At 42.6% G+C, this 20,070-nt stretch overlaps 1 protein-coding gene across 11 annotated transcripts in view; it reads left to right on the forward strand.

The window, feature by feature from the left end:
* fat3b (FAT atypical cadherin 3b) overlaps nucleotides 1–20,070 on the forward strand; it is a 91,727-nt gene that overhangs the window by 49,572 nt on the left and 22,085 nt on the right. For 5 of the 11 annotated variants that reach the window (XM_077504513.1, XM_077504510.1, XM_077504512.1 and 2 more), the window contains exons 24-41: nucleotides 1,117–1,270; nucleotides 1,946–2,053; nucleotides 2,119–2,302; nucleotides 4,105–4,325; nucleotides 6,220–6,672; nucleotides 6,850–6,984; nucleotides 7,500–7,845; nucleotides 9,569–9,765; nucleotides 11,435–11,588; nucleotides 12,836–13,248; nucleotides 13,958–14,171; nucleotides 14,413–14,627; nucleotides 14,693–14,830; nucleotides 15,818–15,961; nucleotides 16,173–16,370; nucleotides 17,532–17,809; nucleotides 17,909–18,477; nucleotides 18,565–18,699. In XM_077504513.1, coding sequence (XP_077360639.1) covers nucleotides 1,117–1,270; nucleotides 1,946–2,053; nucleotides 2,119–2,302; nucleotides 4,105–4,325; nucleotides 6,220–6,672; nucleotides 6,850–6,984; nucleotides 7,500–7,845; nucleotides 9,569–9,765; nucleotides 11,435–11,588; nucleotides 12,836–13,248; nucleotides 13,958–14,171; nucleotides 14,413–14,627; nucleotides 14,693–14,830; nucleotides 15,818–15,961; nucleotides 16,173–16,370; nucleotides 17,532–17,809; nucleotides 17,909–18,477; nucleotides 18,565–18,699 — 4,256 coding nt within the window. Of the gene's footprint in view, nucleotides 1–1,116; nucleotides 1,271–1,945; nucleotides 2,054–2,118; nucleotides 2,303–4,104; nucleotides 4,326–6,219; nucleotides 6,673–6,849; nucleotides 6,985–7,499; nucleotides 7,846–9,568; nucleotides 9,766–11,434; nucleotides 11,589–12,835; nucleotides 13,249–13,957; nucleotides 14,172–14,412; nucleotides 14,628–14,692; nucleotides 14,831–15,817; nucleotides 15,962–16,172; nucleotides 16,371–17,531; nucleotides 17,810–17,908; nucleotides 18,478–18,564; nucleotides 18,700–20,070 lie in introns of those variants that run through there. The other 6 variants (XM_077504511.1, XM_077504516.1, XR_013279709.1 and 3 more) reach the window with 6 other exon arrangements.

Below are 20,070 nucleotides of genomic sequence, written 5' to 3' on the forward strand. Positions count from 1 at the left end.
ATTCGATAAAAATTTAAAAGATTGAAAAAATACTACTTAATTCTCATAAACAAAACACTTATTTTTTAACATATACATATTTTTAATCTTGAAAAAAATTGTAGTACTGCACGTACTTGTAAAAAAGACTTTAAAAATGACTATTTAGAACAAAATCTGATATTATTCTTGTCAATTTATGACTTTTTCTTCTTAAAATAATTTTGTTCCTTTAATATTAAGCCTGAAGAAATGCAGCTCTTTAAAAACACAACTTTATTTTCTCAATATTGAGAATTGAGACTTTTTCTTGAAAACGCATAACTTTTAAACTTGGAAAAAATATTACTTTTATTCTTGAACAGTATGACTTTCACGTTGGTGTTTAAGACTTTTTTTTTCTTCAAAAATATGAATTTATCTTGAAAATATGATGTAATTCTTTTATTAAATTGATTTTTTTCTGAAAAATATATATTTTTTCTTGAAATATTACTTAATTCTAAAAAATTAGTCCTTTTTACTTGAAGAAAACTTCTTTCACATGATTGTTACTTCTCAACAAAATATTTATTTTAAAAATTTATTTTTGAATATGAAATTATTTTTTAATAAAACTTTATTTTAAAACTTATTATATCATATTGTATATCATATTTTGACATTTATCTTGAAGAAATTCTAATAAATTAAACATTAGCTTAAAATATTAAGTTCAGTTTCTTTGGAAAACTTGTATTTATCTTGAAAGAATATTAACTAAATCTTATATTATGAGGACTTTTTTTTTCTTGGCAAAGCTTGTAAAATATATTTTTTTCTCTCTTAAAAAAAAAAAAAAAAGCCCGGTCTTCATTCTCAAACTGAGACATTTTTCTACTGACATTAATGTGACTTTTTATGGCGGAAAAAAATTCTATTTTATTTTTTATTTCTTTTATAAATATATTTCCTTTAAATGTAACACCTTGAAATAATATGACTTTAATAGGGGAAAAGAAAATACTTTTTTTTTTTCTTTAAAAAAAAAAAAATTCTCGAGTTCCCTATTTTGTGTAGATTCTGGCCCTGATTTTTTTTTAGTGATTTTTATGCCGCAGTTATCAAGTGAGAGTTGTTGACTCCCCCTTTGCCCAGGTACAGCATCATGTCTGGCAACGAGCGCATGACATTTTCGATGGAGGCGGAGAGCGGCATCCTACGTCTGTCTAACAAGAGGCGACAGGGCATGAAGCTGTCGTATCATCTCAACGTGTCCGTGTCTGACGGCGTCTTCACAAACACGGCCCAGGTGACGCCACCGTCCCGGCCCGCTCGCTCGCTCAATTAGCCGACGCCCGGCGCTTGGCGAGCGTCTCGGCCCAAGTCCGCCGAGGTTAATGTGTGTTCGCGTCACGTCGGATTTACTGACGGGAGCGGCTGCCAAGTGGAACGCTCCGTCTCGTAGTTTTTTTTCTGCTGCGTCGGCTGTTTTGTAATTGCCTATATTAAGCGTGAACACTTCTCGAATGGCAATAAGAGGAACAACTGTGTACTTTATTGCGCCAATGTGCCCGAATAAAGAGGCAAACCGTCCAACACAGATGCTTTTGACGACAAGGCCAACACCATAGTGATATTACAGAAAGACAGCATGACATAACAACCATTCAGCACGGTGACATTAAAGTGTGTCATTATAGCGTCACATCATATCATGGGGTGTGACAAAAATCCAAATTCAATCTTTTACAGAGTGCATTAAAGTTGACCCGAAACGCGTGTACAGCCAGCCTCTATTAGTGTTCTGTCGCGCAACATCATCAACGGCGAGCAGGTTGAAATGAGGTTCTATTGACAAAATGTCACCACACTTGGAACACGAACTGCACCATCAACTGCATGTGAATGTAAACAGATCGGACTGTTGATTTAGCATGTTAGCATGTTAACAGTTAGCCTCCGCATCAAAATGCATGCTTTCCAGGTGGTGGTCTACGTGCTGGGAGCCAACCTGTACAGTCCGGTCTTCAGTCAGAGGTTCTATCTGGCAGAGGTCCTAGAGAATGCACCGCCTGGTTCAAAGGTCATCCAGGTACATTCATGTTATGACGTCATCTCCTTTCGTGTGACCTGCTCAATCGGCTGGGCGCGTTGCAGGTGCGCGCCACGGACGAAGACTCGGGTCTGTTTGGCCAGATCACGTACTCGTTCATCAACGACTTTGGGAAGACTCGCTTCGCCGTGGACGCCGACGGACTCGTTACCACCGCGCAGAGGCTGGACCGTGAGGACCCTCTCAACAAAGACGTCTTGCTCACCGTCATGGCACTCGATGGAGGAGGTACCGTCATCATCTTCATGCTCGTCATGCTCATATTCAGAAATTTAAGTCTCTGGTGGCCTCTTCCCTATGGAGGACCAAAATTGTTAAAATTAAAAATAAATAAAGAAAAGTGAATATAAAAACGGATATAAAAATATAATTAAAAAAATTACAAATTGAACAATTACAAATTTAAAAAAATAATAATAAAAATACCAAAAAAATGAATATAATTGGAAATAAAAACAACAAAATATATATCCATGCATCCATCCATCCATCCATCCATCCATCTTTGGAACCACTTATTCCTCACAAGGGTATATATACCCATAAAAAAAAAATAAAAAAAAAAATAAAAAATTAGATTCCAAAAATAGAAATACATAACTACGACTTGTGGTTGAGCAACTCAAGTCGCAAGTTGTGGTGACAGTGGACAAGATAATCGTCCATTGCTGGAGTCCAACCCAAGGCACACTTAGGACCGCCCCCTCATTTGAATAACATTTCATCGTGACAAGAATGTCAGCAGCATGAAATAAATAAATGTGAGAGCAGAGCATTTTTATTGACGGATTGATAATTAATTCTATTTATATATTTATTTTGTGTTTATTTCCACATTTATTTTTAGATTTATTTTTGTTTTTTGAATCTTGTTTTTTTTTTTTGTTGTATTTTTACATTATATATATATATATATATATATATATATATATATATATATATATATATATATATATATATATATATATATATATATATATATATATATATATATATATATATTAGTGCTGTCAAACAATTGCAATTTTTAATCTGGTTAATCACACTTTTTAATTTTGATTAATCACGATTAATCAGCTAAATTACTTGCGTATTCGCATAATATAAAATAAATACAAAATACCGTAATATTTTGACATTAACGCATTTTATTATCTGAATGTCATTTGCAAACATTGATTAAATGCATGTACGCAATTCCATGCATGCGTGTATTGCTCAAGACATAACAGCATCATATCAATTGGGGGCAATTCAGCAATTATTAATTAATTAAACGCAACTTACTTTTGTTTGATCTAAAGTCCCGTCCTGGGTGTTTTTTTAAAGCGAAATTTACCATCGAGCACACCAACTGGAGTCACTCCGCTCATTTTGGAACAGGTGTAGGAAATGCCGTGCATTGACCTAATCACTGACCTGCACAACCTTCAACGTAATCATCCACGGTTACATTCAAGTGCGGTAAAAAAAAAAAAAAAAGGTGCGATTAATATGCGTTAATACGTGATTAATGCGACATTCTTCTGTGATTAATTAATCTATTAACGCTTTAACTTTGACAGCCCTAATATATATATATATATTTATATATATATATATATATATATATATATATATATATATATATATATATATATATATATATATATATATATATATATATATATATATATATATATATATATATATATATAAATTTGTATTCACTTTTATTTATTTATTTATTTATTTATTCATCTATTCATTTTTAATTTTGGCAGTTTTGGATCTCCATACTCCCCGTCCACAGTTGAGTAAATAAATATGCTTTGCAATTGTTTGCATAAATGTACAATTCTGGCACCCTGTGTCAATGGACAGCGTACTGATCTTGGCTCGTTTGCTGAAATGGGATTATTTAGCAGCATTGCAGTGTCCTTCTTGATTGTGTATTCACATTGAGTGCTGATAATCCGCTTTCAGTAGCTTCAGCACATTACCACTGCGGCATGAGTACACATTGGCTCGATCCATATGTTGATTTCCAGGCCGGGCGTCCTTCTGCACGGTGCGAGTCGTGTTGGCGGATGAGAACGACAACGCGCCGCGCTTCCGGGCGGTGGAGTACCGCATGAGCATCAAGGCCGACGTGGGCAAAGGCTCCCTGGTCACGCAGATCCAGGCCAGCGACCCTGACGCCGGTGCCAACGGCAGGATTGTCTACTCGCTCTACAGTGAAGCGCGCTTGTCGCTGGTTGACGTCCTGGAGGTCAGGTCCAAATATCAACTAATGTATACAAGTACTCATATCAACCATGTGACAATCATCTCATAATCTTTGTGGATTAATTTCCATCTGTTAGCTCTTAACTATATCTTTATTCAGTGGCAAAGCTAACAAAAAAAGCGGCAACAGTGCCAGTCTGAGAAGATGCAAATCTGTCATTTGTTCACAAAAATCTTTTGGTTGAGTGGCCTGTCAAATGAACGGCAATGGAATAAAAACAGGAAGGGATGAACATACAAAAACAAAAGATGCAAACGCGCTACACCAGCCATTTAAGATCCAGGTCAAAGTCTTTTGTTTACAAAAAGTTACTGTTTAGTAGTTCTATGAAGCCAGTGACAATGGGACAAAAACAGAAGTGTTAAGCCTCCCAAGATAAAAGCAGTAACACTACTAAACTAGTCTTAACAAGTCTTTGTTTACAAAAAAACGCTCGATATCGACAGCTGTGAGACCTACCAACCCAATAGTAATGGAAAACATTTTGAAGTGACGACCCGCCAAAATAAAAACCGTAACATCAGTGAACCAGTTGCAGAAGTTAAAGCGATTTGTTCACAAAAAGCTACTGGCTGAGCGTTTCATTGAGCCAATAGCAATGAGCAAAAACAGGAAGTGTCAAACCTACATACAGATAATGACAAAAACTTGAAAATTATATCCTGACAAACTAAATAAAAAGAGTAACCCCGGGTTTTCACCGGTTGCGGTTGCGGTGCGGTTGCGGTGCGGTCCGGCGACGCAAGCAATTAGATTCCATTCATTTGAATGGTGCAGTTTACACCGCTTGCGGGTGCGTTGCGTGTCGACTGCGGAATGCCGCAGGCCTTCCGCAAGGATAGACCTATTTTCTATTTTTGCCGGACGCCGCAGCGGTAGGCCTCCGGCAAATGGCAAGAGAGCACAAAACACATCGAGCGGGACAGGAAGACCGAGGCAGTTTCAAAATAAATTTCCGGTTACCTTTCAGAATAAAACACTCGCCAGCTCCTATTTCGCAAGTTTTTCAGCAAAACGTGACGTGGGCGTCGCCGGGCCATGTGCTCATTCACGGTTTAGACACCAGCGAACATGGACGAGGAGAGGTTTATATTGGAGGTGGAAAACCACAAAATAATATATGACACGGCACATCCTTTTTATAAGGACAACCAAAAAAAGGATGCTGCATGGAATCTCATAGCAGAAGAAGAAGAAAAGGTTAAATCAAAAGAAGTCCACCTCTCTTTCTGCTTCTCTGTTGAGCACAGACATTCTGTATGTTTGTCGTTGTGAAATGCCACATGATCGCGCGCGCGCGGTCCCGCGAGACACGTTGGGAAGTGGGCGGCGACGGAGCTGCCGGACCGCAGCTGTGCGGAGCCGGTGTGGATTGACAAAAAAATGGACCCGTCCGGAGCACGCAGTCAAGACGCACCGCACCGCAACCGCACCGCAACCGCATCCGGTGAAAACCCGGGGTAACACCACTAAACAGGAATTTGCACCCAAAAGAAATAGCAGTGGGTAACAGCACTAAACCTGTGACAGAATACCCAAATTAAAGTCATTTGTTCACAAAGCACAACAGGCTGAGAGTCTGACCAACCCAATGACAAAGGAACAAAAACTTGAAGTGATGGCCCACCAAAATAAGAGCAATCACACCACCACAGAGGATACCCGAATCAAAGTCATTTGTCTCCAAAAATCTAAGCAGTCCTATCAAGCCAGCGGCAAAAGAACAATGCCAGGAAGTGTGCAAGCCTATCAAAATAAAAGCCTTATCTCTCCTCAACCACATTTATAACATCCAAATGAAAGTCATTTGTTCCCTGAACCAGTCAAAGTTCTTTGTTACCAAAACGCTGCTGGCCGTGTGCCTCCCGTCGCACAGGTGGAGTCGGACAGCGGCTGGATGATGACCAAGAGCTCGGTGTCCCACCTCCAGGGCACGGTGCTGTCCTTCTTCGTCAAGGCCACCGACTGCGGCTCGCCGGCCAAACACTCGCTGGTGTCGGCCTTCATCCACGTGGTGCCCGCCGATGCCTTCATCCCGTCCTTCAGCCAGCCCCAGTACTCTTTCACCGTCCCCGAGGACATACCGGTCGGCACGGCTCTGGGCTCCGTCTACATGGGGCCAGGCCAGAGCGCCGCCTTCTCGGCCGTGGCCGGGGAGACGGCCGACAGCAACCGGGGCGGCACCTTCCTGGTGGAGGCCGACACGGGGCTGGTCCGCCTGGTCAAGCCACTGGATTACGAGCGCGTGCCCGTCTACCGCTTCAAGGTGTCTGCCGCCACCCGCAGGGACCTCATCGAGGCCATCACCAGCGTGGATGTGGAAGTCAAGGTCGGTTGGTGAGAGCGTCAGTGAGAATCTCATTGATTAGAACCTAAATGTCTGAGGTGAAGCAACATGTGGCTCAGTCACCCGAGCCCTTGTATTTACTGCATTCTCTTTCTGTCCGCATCTGCATTCTATGCAATCTCTCCCCGTCCTCGTGAATTCTCGGACGTACTGCGGCAGGTCATGGACGTCAACGATAACGAGCCGATGTTCGAGACGGAAACGTACGTGGCCACGGTGATGGAGGGTATGCCGATCGGCACCAGGGTGGTCCAAGTGCGGGCGCTGGACCCCGACTGGGGCTCCAACGGTCAGGTGGGTCACCGAAGTCTAGCGATTGTTTGAACATAACAGATACAATCAGGTAAGCGTATAGAAAATGGGTTGATGGATACTAATTCATTGGTGATGTTGTGACCAACAATAATTGAATATATAATAAATTAATTTAGAAGAATAAGAAAATATACATTATTGAAGATGGCAGCACGGGTATTTATACTCACAAACAAAGCATAGTGAAAATTTCAACAAAAATTTTGAACCAATCAGACCTGATATGAATAATGTTGATACAATGATCCATTTGAGCTAGAAGTCGCCCCGACTAACATGGCCGCCACGCAAGGCCAACCGTTGCTTTTGATGGGAAAGTCGCCCCTACCAATATGCCCGCCGTTTACTGCCGCTGTGACCAATTCTGGATCTAACAGACTTTGACAGCTACTTCAGAAACGGCGCCATAAGTGGACTGGGCACTATTTTCTATCCATTGGTTCCGGGCGCGTTGAATCGAGGTTCCACTGTGCGCACCTCCACTTTCCCCACAGGTGACGTACAGCTTGGAAGAGGCACCATTGGGCGGCACTTCCATGTTCTCCATCGATAGCAAGACGGGCTGGATCACCACTGACGGCGCCATGGACCACGAGGCGCGCTCCAGTTACGGCTTCCGCGTCCTGGCGTCAGACCTGGGCGAATCGCTCTCGCTGCGGTCCGGCGCCGCCGTCACGGTGACGGTGTCAGACGTCAACGACAACCCACCGCGCTTCCAGCGGGCGCTGTTCCGCGGCGCCGTCAAAGAGAGCGACCCACCCGGCGAGGTGGTGGCCGTGCTCAAGACCAGCGACGACGATGGGACCGACCTGAACTGCATGGTCAGCTTCTACATCACCGGTGAGGCATGCTTCAAAAGCCACAAACTTCAGGCTTTCATCTGTCAATACGCATTTAAAAAAAAAAAAAAAGTAAAAATAAATAAATACATTTCTAACTGAAAAAATTTAAATAATTAAATAAAATGCATTTATAGAGCGTCCCGCACACTCAGAGTGGCGGCCATCTTGGCCAATTGATTAGGTACACCCAGGATTCTCGGCCCCTGCCCGCACAGACCAGCGGCCATCTTGGACAATTAATTAGGTACGCCCAGGATTCTCGCACTCCCGCCCACCCAGAGTGGCGGCCATCTTGGCCAATTGATTATGTATGTATGAGATTCTCATGTTAAGCTAATGTTAAGTTAGAATTCTAATGCTAATGTTAAGTTAGCTTAGCATGCTAACGCTAATGCTAAGTTAGTATGCTAATGCTAATGCTAGCTTAACATGCTAATGTTATGTTAGCAGGATAATGCTAATGTTACGTTAGCATGCTAATGCTACCTTAGCATGCTAATGCTAATGCTAAGTTAGCATGTTATTGCAGAGTTAGCATGCTAAATTACTGAATAGGAATACAAAATAATATACCAAGTTCATATTGAAAATTTTAAACAGAAATCCAGTTGAGATTATATGAATGAATGAATAAATAAATAAATAAATAAATAAATAAATAAAAACCTCTTTTGGAACACAGACATTTGATGATGAAATTTTGTCAAATAGAATATTCCATGTTAGGATGTTTTGCTTTCCTACTTTAGTGCCCTCTCATTTTCCAATTTACACAATTTCGATTTGCTTTGTGGTGAAAATGCATCATACAAAAAGCCTTTCAAGTCCTTCCATTTTTCTCATTTTTCCTCATTTGCAGCCGCCAAGTGATTTCTTGTTTGCTCATTAGACTTGGCGTCCATTTCCCGTGTACCTGATTGTTATTCCGCAGCGAGGCGGACTCTTTCGGATTAGGAGAAGTGAGTTTAAAACCCTTTGTGGGATCAAGACGATGCAGTGGCGGAAGCCTTGTGAGAGTTGTTGTTGTTGTTCTTCTTCTTCTTGGCGCGGGATGTGTTTCGGTTTCCCGATGAAGGATGTCGTCGTGCCGTCTTGTTTTGCTGCCATTTAGCGCACTCACTGATGTAACGGAGGCGCTCTAATCAAAGGTCACATGTCCAAATGACGCGTACGCCCCGTCTCCACGACGATGTGATTGAAGCTTTTCGACCGCAGACGGCTTGCCTCTGATATCTTCCTTGATGTTCAAAACAAAAGTAACAACAACTCCAAATTGCAGATTGTCTTTGATGTTTACGAAAGCCGTAAGTCAGCAACGTTGAAGATGTTATGTTGTCTTTCCGAATGATTCCTGTAAGTGGTTTTGATATATATGACAAAAAGATTCACCAAATACTGTAAACTCTTTGGAGACTTACAGTATAGAAAATTCATGTTTAGGTCAAGATTATAAATTTACTTCTTTGTTTATGAAACTATTTGAATTAGGTTAACTAAATTTTATTCACAATGATGTATGTTAGCTTCATTGATTTGAAGATGATTTATGAACACATGTATTAGCCTTGTCAAAGATTATTTTTAAATGTGTGTTGATTTTTTTCACGTCAATGCAATTTAGGTCAATCAGACTCTCCAAATTGTCTTTGATGTTTATTAGCAGAATTTAAGACGACTAAAATTGCCATTGTCATTGTTGCCGGTTGCTTCACGTTCATCAGGCGGCAACGTGGGTGGCGTGTTCGGTCTGGCGCTGGTGCAAGACGAGTGGAAGGTGTACGTGAGCGGGCCGCTAGACCGCGAGCGCCAGGACCGCTACCTTCTAAACGTGACGGCCAGCGACGGCCTCTACGTGGCGCGCGCCGCCGTGGAGGTCACCGTCATGGACGCCAACGACAACAGCCCCGTCTGCAACCAGGTAACATCGGGACCGCCACCAAGGCCAGAGTTGCCAGTTTGACCAATCTTCATCAAAAAAAACATTTTGATTATTAATATTTTTTAAAATATGTTAAAAATAATGCTACATAAATAGCAGCTAGACTGCATGTAAACAAAACACATTGAGAATTAACCTATTTATTTGTAATATTTTATACCTATATGGATTAATATATGTAAATACACTATAATTAATACCTTCATTTTGATAAGATGGAATTAAATAAAATCTGAAAATTCATCCAACCATTTTCTTGACCGCTTATTCCTCACAAGGGTCGCGGGGGTGCTGGAGCCTATCTCAGCTGGCTTTGGGCAGTAGACGGGGTACACCCTGGACTGGTTGCCAGCCAATCGCAGGGCACACAGAGACGAACAACCATCCACACTCACACGCACACCAAGGGACAATTCGGAGTGCCCAATCAACCTGCCATGCATGCCTTTGGAATGTGGGAGGAGACTAGAGTGCCCGGAGAAGACAATTTGCTAAGTCAAGTCTAAGTCTAAGTCTAAATCATAAACTGTATACTGCACAGTGAAAATAAATTTTCCTCCAGAGGAACAATTATACTTTTTAATAATTTGTTTATTTATTTTTTTATTAATTTACAAATAGCCACTTTTTCATGTAGATCTATCTGAATCTGATGACATTAAAAACAACAACAATATAACAGGCTAACTACTATTTTTATCTAAATAATAAAAATATAAATATATAAGCAGAAAGAAGTTACCCTCAGATTTAAAAATAAAAAATAAAAAATAAAAAAAAAATAACAATGAGCATACAATTATTTTTCATGCAGATTAGTATGAGGTGAGATATTTGTAATTGGGGTAAATACAGTTTTTGTTTATATGATATAAATAATACATACAGTATAGTGAAGCTGTATAATCGCATCAAAAATAGTATTAGCATTTTTTTTTGTTAGTTCATATTGGGGTGAGATGAGAAAATTATATGCATTATATTTTATGGGGGTATAAATACTACTTTTATTGGAGTAGTAAAGATATATTAACATTTGTATTTATTTAAATAATCCAACATACATTATAGAAAAATCCCTATGCTAAAAAAACACAATCATAATAAAATATTTTTGGTTGCATTAAATGGCTAAATAGAGAATAATAATTTTTTTTTTTAATCTTTTCCTCACATTGCATGATTGAGTTTGTGCTTATCCAAACGCGGATAGAAAGACCTTGGCGGAGGTTTACGCTCCACTGAACACAATTCTAGTTTCCCATTCATTTGTTATTTAATCAGTCCTCACCTTCACACATTTTCCCCCCTACAATGCAAATCTTCCTCTGGGGCAATTTGTGCTCCAAAAGACATTTATTTGTGTAAACAATGTGCTTCATTACAGACAGTGGATGTTTTGCTGCCCTCACATTTGATGTTTCTCCTCCTCACTTACAATCTTAAGCCCTCTAATTCGCTTCAAAAAGTTTGTAAAACTAAACCACTAAACGTGTTTATAATGCATAAAAGGCCCGAGATTGTTTGTGTGTGTGTCACATCACAGCAGCCATTTTGGGATGCGGTCGATGGAGACCACTTAACCTTGTTGGGTTCGCTTTTGTCAGCTGGGATAATGGATGAACGTGTGTGCTTGTGCGCGTGCCAGGCGGTGTACAGCGCCTCGTTTCCCGAGGACGTGGTGGCCAACAAGGGAGTGCTGACGGTGGGCGCGTCCGACATAGACTCGGGTTCCAGCGCCGAGATCCAGTACTCACTCTTTGGCATCGGCGTGGAAGATTTCTACATGGATGCCAACACCGGTACGTCAAATGCCGCCATCCAATAAGTATGAAAAAAATTGTAGAAATATGTCATGGGCAGCTGGAAGCATGCGATGGATTCCGTACATGCTAGCTATCTCTTGATATGATTATAACAAAATTCTGCTAGCTATATCAAAGGTTGTAAGAATTTATGTTAGTATGTTAGGTGGACTCAAAATTGCCTTTGATGTTAAAACAAATGAATCGGACTTCAAATTTACTTTGATTTGTATGAAAACATGTGGATTAGCTTCTTTGAAGATTTGCAAAAAACATGGTTAGCATCTTTGAAGACTCTAAATCAGGGGTCTCCAAGTTCGGTCCTCGAGAACCCCTATTCAGCCTGTTTTCCATTTCTCCGGCCTTCAGCACAGCTGAATATAATGATCAGCTAATCAGCAAGCTTTGCAGAAGCCTGATAACGAGCCCGATCATGAATCAGGTGTGTTAGTGGAGAGAAACATGGAAAACAGGCTGGATAGGGGCTCTCGAGGACCGAACTTGGAGACCCCTGTTCTAAATGGTCTTGGATGTTGAAAGCAGAATCCAAATTAGGTTAACTGAAGATTTTAAATTATTTATTTTTATGACAAACATTTGGATAGGTTCACTCATTCAAAACCATAAACGTTTTTTAATACTTTGTCTGTCACTCATGTGATGTTTTTTTTTTCATGCAAGAGCATACAGAAGGCTTTGATGCAGTTTCTGACATGAAGAGGTGGCTTAAAGCAATGGTAGTTATTACAAACGACCATCAGGTGGCAGCAGAGTATAAGAGATCAGCCAGGGGCATGTTGCAATGTTGCAACAAACTCTTTTTGACAGTGTTTTCACCAGGAATATGAATATCAATGAAACTTGGCTAAATTCTAATGCTAATTGCTGCAAAACGGAAACGCATCATATATATATATATATATTCCTGATTAGAGACTCAAATCTTTCTTTTGCTAGCTTCCATGTTTTTATAGCAATAGAACACAATATTCTGTGGGCCTTGCAAAATCAGTCAAAATCCAGTGAGACAGCTGGAAGCGAAATGGTTTGCTTCAGTGAAAATGGCTGCGAGTGAATGAGTTAAAATCTCTTAATTGTCTTCACGAAAACACATACGTTAGCGTTGTTTAAAATACACTTGGTTGTTTGGAAAAAGAAAAATGTCTTTATTGTTAGTCGCAATTGAAAGACAAGTTCAAGGTTGAATTGTCTTTGCTGATCATCTCATGCGTTTGTGTTTAAAGGCGAACTCCGCACAGTGGCGCCCTTGGACCGCGAGAGCCGCCCCACCTACAAGCTGATCGCCCAGGCCACGGACGGCGGCGGCCTGTTCTGCCGCTGCGACGTGTCGCTGAAGCTCCTGGACGTCAACGACAACGCACCGTCCTTTGCCTCGTCGCGCTACGTGGCCAGCGTGTACGAGAACGCCGCGCCCAACACGCTGCTCACGCGGCTGCAGGCCACCGACCCGGACCTCGGCCTCAACCGGACGGTCGTCTACTCCCTGGTGGACTCGGCCAACGGCTTCTTCTCCATCGACCCCGTGTCTGGGGTGGTGATCCTGGAGAGACCCCTGGACCGAGAGAGTCAAGACTCATACCGGCTCCGCATTCGGGCCGCTGACCAAGCTGGCCAGCAGGGGGCGCTCTTCTCGCAGGTTGGTCGGGTGCACTTTTTTGTGCACAGTTTTGTTTCGACGCACAGATTAGCTACTATTAGATATTGCCATGTAGTGACAAAGCACTAGACGCTGGCCTTGGTTGTCATGGTAACAAAAGCCAGACTCACCACTGGCCCAGTACGACATGAATGAGGGCTGGCTCACTTGCATTAGACAGGCCCGCCCCTCCATAACAGGCTAATTCCAGCAAGACAAAGGAAAATTATCCACTTTTTAATTGTTGACCTGTTTTAAATTGGAAAAAAAATCTGAAAAATATGTCTGCTTGAAGGCTCAGACACTAGCCTTGATATATATTTGGATTACCGTTGGAAAAAGATGTTCTTCTCTTGCCATACGTGCCCCCCATTGAAAGGAGGCCTACCTGAAGACGCGCCGCAAGGAGGCGCGATAACAAGCCATGTAGATTTTAATTAAGATCAATGCTTATCACATGAGCACTGAGATGGAAAGATGATGAGAGGTGACAGGCTGAGGGGCCAGCGGCTCTCTGGCGCCTGCTGGTGCAAAAGCTGTGGAAAGTATATCAAAATGTGTCCACAATACGTGCACGTCGGAAGAACTGAACTTATCCCGTTGCGATTTAAAGAAACATCGACCGTAGCTTTGTTACATTTTTTATGTTGTTTTATGTTTAATGTTTGTTTTGAGTTCTTTGGAGCTCATTCTGTCCTGCGTCCACCAGGTGGACCTGACCGTTCTGGTCCTGGATGTGAACGACAATGCGCCGGTGTTCCAGAGACGGGACTACACCGTCACCGTGCCCGAGGATGTTGCGGTGGGCGCCGAAGTGCTGCGGGTGCTGGCCACCAGCGCCGACATCGGGCCCAATGCCGAGATCTCCTACCGGATTCGCTCGGGCAACGAGATGGCCAAGTTCTCCATTGACAGGAACCTGGGTGAGCTTTCCGGTATTGGGAGATCTACATGTGGTCCTAGAAGGGAAAGTAGGTTCTTGGATCACTATTACCACCTGATCTTGGTGCCTTTGCATGCATGGTCTTCCGTAGACGGGTTTCACTTCTTACCCACAGACAAAACGTGTGAGCCTGAATGAAGTGGATTCCACAGTTTTGGGGCAATAGACTGCAAGGCTCTATCAAATTCAGTATTGAACACACATGACTTCCTCTTTCCTAGGCTCCATCTCCGTTGCCGACGATCTGGACTTTGAGGTGTGCAAGGACTACTACCTGACGGTAGAGGCCTGGGACGGCGGCAGCCCGCCTCTCAGCGCCGCCACCATGGTCACAGTCCAGCTGATGGACGTCAACGACAACGCCCCGGCCTTCAACCAAGACATCTACAACGTCCTGGTCAGCGAGGACGCGCCGGTCGGCCAGTCCATAACCAGGGTAGTCTGATTGGGTCGTCAGCAGAACGGAATCGCGGTTACTGAACAGACATGCGTTTGTCTAAGGTGCTGGCAGAGGACCTGGACAGTCAAGTTAACGGACGCATCACCTACTCCATCCTGAAAGGCGACCGGAGTAACCACTTCTGGATCGACCCGGTGACAGGGCTGCTCAAAGTTAATAAGCGTCTGGACCGGGAGTTGGTAAATGCAGACTACAGACATGCAGATTTTCAACATTTAAAAAATTGGTTTAAATCATGTGACGGAACAAAAATGTGACAGGAGAAATCACTCTTAATCCATTGTGGGATAATTTTACAGGGACAGCTGATAAATGTGCCATTAGTGACTTTGATTGGAACACAGGCATCAACACTCTTAACCCAACAGAGGATAATCAATTAGGATTATCTTTTAAAGACATCCGACTTTGATCAGAAGAAAGGTAAAATCCCTCGTAACAAACCTCACACCACAGGATAATCACTTACAATCATCCGATAATCAGGACTTTACTGGCTTTGATCAGAAGAGTGAAAAGAAAAACTTTTCTTATCACAGCCCATACATACCATTGAATAATCCCTCAGGATCATACCTAAAATTGCTCTTAACACGTCCCACATCATGGGATAATTGCTGAAGATCATCTTTAGAGACATCTGATAATCTTACCTATGCTGACTTTGACTGGAAGAGAGGAAATATCACTCACATACCTCACACCCACCTGATAAATCCCTCAGGATAATGTTTAGAGACAGCCAGCAGTCGTGCTTTGCTGACTTTGATTGTAAAGGAGAGAAAATCACTCTTAACGCACCACACCACAAGACTATCAATCAGGATAATCATGAAGAGCCATCCGATAATCAGATCTTTGCTGACTTTGATCATAAGGAAGGGAAAAATCACTATTACCACGCCGCACACCTCAGGAAAATCGCTCAGGATCATCTTCAGGCACAGCCGGTTCAAAGGAAACTGCTCCGATTTGGCTGGATTGCAAGTATGTGTAGACCCATTTTAAGGGCGCACCTTTAAGCGCAAAATAACTCAGGAGGAAATCAATAGTCATTTTCTGAGTCAGCGCAAGGTCAGCGGGCGCTCGCATTATGCGGCCGTAACGAAGCGTGTCGGCCGTGTCGTCTCATGCATAAAGATGTGCTCCCTCTCACCCCCGTACAGGTGTCCCGCTACGCTCTGTCGGTGCAGGCCTTCGACAGCGGCTCGCCCGCCATGTCCTCGGCCGTCGCCGTCAACGTGGACGTCGCCGACGTTAACGACAACCCACCAGTCTTCGCCCCGCCCAACGCCACAGCTGTGGTCCAGGTAAACGATCCCGTCACTCATTCTATTCTGCTGCTGCCAAAGCAATTACAAAAATATTGCTGTGACCAAGTTAGTTGAGGACTAGAATGTAAAGTTATCTGTTTTCCTATGCAGAGAGTAAAGAAATAAGGAGAGATGCCTGAAGGATGTAGTATGAAGGATTAGTATTTTGTTACTTCTCACCACTGATCTTGGTTTTTCGAACTTGCAGCTGAGCCAAGTGCTTGGCAGCGTCTTGCTACGTCTATCCGTCAGCGACAAGGACTCCCCCAGGAATGGCCCACCCTTTGAGTTCGGCCTGGTTTCTGGGAACGAGGGCGGGTTCTTCACGCTGGACCAGACGGGAACGTTGAGGTCCAACCGCGAGTTCAGCCCGGAGTCACCCCGGGAGTTCACACTCGAGGTCCAGGTCAGAAACAAGCACAGTATTTTTGTTTGTTTGTTTGTTTGTTTTTTTGCATCTTTTATACCATGTCTCGCCCTGTAAAGTCTGAACCATTAAATAATTGAGAGAAAATCCAAATTCTTACAAACTAGATCCATTATTGAAAGAGTTCTCAGTATTTTTGGTCCAGGAACCACAGTTTTTCTGCATGTGTCAGTAAAACAAATGTAATGTGTTTTAATGCCATTTTAATGTAACTTAAAGCTAATCCATACACATAGATACTGTACATATTTCATTTCATTCATTCAGTAATTTTATAAATGTAAATTCTATACTAAACAGTTAAGAGGAGCGTGAAACATAGATTTGTGTTGAGGTAATTTTTCTGCCACAAGGTGGCATTGTGTGTGTTTCATGTTGGACATTGGTGACAGGAACAGTACATTTTTCTTTTCAAATTCAGAGCAATTGTATTGTATATTGTATTGTATTGTATTGTATATTTAATGATTTTTTTATTGGCATCATATTTAATGCTTTTTAAAGCCATTTAAGACCTTTTAGCAAAATCCATTTCATACTTTTAATGCTTTTAACTTATTCACTCCCAGCCATTTTCACTGAAGCAACCCCTGTCGCTACCGGCAGTTTTACTCGATTTTTATAGATTTTGCAAGGCCCACAGAATATTCTGTTCTATTGCTATAAACACATGAAAGACTTGAGTCTCTTCTTTTATCATGAAAAAAACAACATTTGTATATGGTTCCGTTTTGCAGCAATTTGCATGAGAATATAGCTAAGTTTAATCATTATTTTCAAACCTGTTGAAAGCATTGGGGGAAAAAGAGCTGGTTGCAACATGGCCCTGGCTGATCTTTTATACTCTGCTGCCACCTGCTGGCTATTTTATTTGTAATAACTACCATTGCTTTAAGCGACCTCTTCAGGTCAGAAGCTGCATCAAAGCCTTCTGTATGCTCTAGCATTAAAAAAAGCATGGGAAAAAAACGTATGAATACGTTTTTTGGAGTGAAGGTCAAAGTATTAATGAAAAAAAAACATATTTATACGTTTTTGGGTTTAAATGAGTAATTGACCTGCGGAAACCTTGGTCCTTAACAGGGGAATTTTTTCCAAGGATTCCCTCAAACTTTTTTCCCAAATTATTTTGTTTGGCAGGTGAGCGATTCCGGCCGCCCTCCTCTGGTCTCGTCCTCATGGGTGTTCCTGCGTGTCATCGGGAACAGTCAGTACAAGCCGGCCGTCTCGCCCCTGGAAATCTTCGTGGTGGCGGCGACCGACACGTTCCAGGGCGGCCCGATTGGTCGCATCCACGCCACTGACCGCGACCCCAGTGACGCGCTGTCCTTCACCCACAGGCCGCAGGAGAAGAGCATGTTTAGCATCAATAGGCAGGACGGAAGTGTCACAGCGCTACCGGGACTAGAGCCGGGCAGGTAAACAACACTCGATGACTTTGGAACAAAGAATTTCCATTCATATTCTTTTTTTTTTTTGTTTGTTTTTTTTTTTGTTGTTGTTGTTGTTGTTCTCAGGTATCAGATGAACGCCACTGTCAGCGATGGGCGCTTTGCCGTGATTGCCGACGTCTCGGTCCGAGTGGAACAGGTGACGGACGTCCTGCTACGCAGCGCCGTCGCCCTGAGGTTCCGCTCCCTGTCTCCTGAGGACCTGCTGGGCCGCTATCTCAACCAGATCCGGCTGACGCTGCGGGCGCTCGCCGGCTGGAAGTGGTCGGCGGGACAGCAGGACCCGCTCCATATCCTTGGCGTGCAGCCGGTGGAGGGGACGTCCGACGTGGACCTCCTGGTGGCCGTCGAAAGGCCGGAGATGTCGGCCGGTGGTGGCAGTGTCGGGCGGATGGGGGGCTTCTACATGCCCCAGGAAGTGGCTGCTAAGCTGCGGGAGGCAAGGGGGCAGCTCCGAGGGGTTCTGGCCGGCGCGGTGGTGGTGGGCGGCGTCTGCTCCGGGGAGCTGGCGTGCGGCGACAAGGTGTGCGAGCAGACGCTGGCCCTGGAGGTCGGCTCGCTACTGACATACAACACGGAGAGGGTCAGCCTGGTGTCGCCGCCGTTCAGACGCATCGAGACCTGCATCTGCCCCCGTGTGTCATTTTATGGACTACTGCAAGTCCTGCGTGTCTCTTTTGGGGTACCTAATAATGTCTAATTTTTTTTTCTCATGTTTCAAGCTGGTGGAGTGTGCCCCGCTCCCGTGGAGCTGTGTGAAGGTCAGTCATGTCCTGCGGACATGCAATGCGTTCGCTCCGGCCCAACAGCGCCATCTGTTTGCCAGTGTCTGCCTCAGCGTCTGGACGAGTGCGCCGGTAGGATTTCTTTTAACTTCCTGAACAGAACCAAAGATTATGAACAATACAAGGTAAACTTTTCTAATATACATTCATTCTTAATTGGTTCTTGACTTGGTTTGTGACTTAGATCTTATCTAGTGTACCCATTTCGCACAGGTGTTAGCTTCATTGAAACCATACCAAGAAAGAACCGACCCAAGAAGCAGAACAAAATGAGTCAAGGATCACATCGAGAACAACCTTAAAAAATAGTCAAGCATTTGTCAAAAACAAAGTCAAGAACTATTAACTAATTTTGTCTACAACTCATACACTGAACTGGTTTGTGGATTGTCTTCCAGCTGGTTCTGGATGTGGCATGGTTTTGTGCTTGGTTCTTGACCAGGACTTTATACGGTTATTGACTTAGTTCTTGACTTGGCTTCTTAAATGGTTCTTGACTGGCTCATAATTGATGATCAGGTTCTTGACTTGGTTTTCTAACTAGTTGTGTCTTGATTTTGACTAGTCCGGATTTGATTTTTGACAGGTCATTTATTGGCTGATTTGGTTCTTGACTGGTTCAAGCTAGATTTGTATGGAGGACCACAAATGCCAACATTAAATAAATAAATACACCATTAAATAATTAAATAAAATTGTCATAAATTAATTAAATGTCATTTATTAATTAAATGTGCCATTAATTAATTAAATTCACAATGATTATTAATTAATTAATTGATATATATATATATATATTCATTTTTTTATTTATTTAATTATTTCATGGTCACTGTGTTGCGGTGTTTTGTGAATTTATTTTATCTGTCAAACTCGCCCCTCAAAGAGAGTGGGCGGGTCTTAACACCTCACCAAGTCAAGGCAAATCCATTTCAGAATAGTCAATTGATGCGGAGTGAGTAGCCAGTAAACACAATTGATAGGCTGGGTGGCGCTTTTCACCTAAATAAGTGCGTTTCCATTAGACAGTAGATTTACGCTTTCATGAGGTGCTTTTTGAGACGTGCTGAAATGGAAGTTCCTCGCAAATTCCTGCATTTCCTACTAGTCATGTGACTCCGCCCGGTCACGGAGAAAAGGAAGTAGGAAGTACAGGGCCACTCGCATTTGTGCCGGAATTGCTTCCCAAGGCACAACAAGATAAAGCACAAAGCGGTTTAACATAGAGATGAGTGGCTCAGCGAGAAGCCACAACGGTGGCCAGTCCGGCACTTTATAAAATGCTCTATTGAACAACTGCTGCAGGTCCAACAACAAACATCACCAAAGCGATCAAAACATTGCAAAAAAATAAATAAATAAATAAATAATTGCATTTATGTATGTAAAACGTTACTAACAAGAGTAGCAAATTTAAATTCAGCTCAACTTTATTTTGAGAGC

This window comes from Festucalex cinctus, chromosome 18 (genome assembly GCF_051991245.1).
Source record: "Festucalex cinctus isolate MCC-2025b chromosome 18, RoL_Fcin_1.0, whole genome shotgun sequence".
Lineage (NCBI taxonomy): Eukaryota > Metazoa > Chordata > Actinopteri > Syngnathiformes > Syngnathidae > Festucalex > Festucalex cinctus.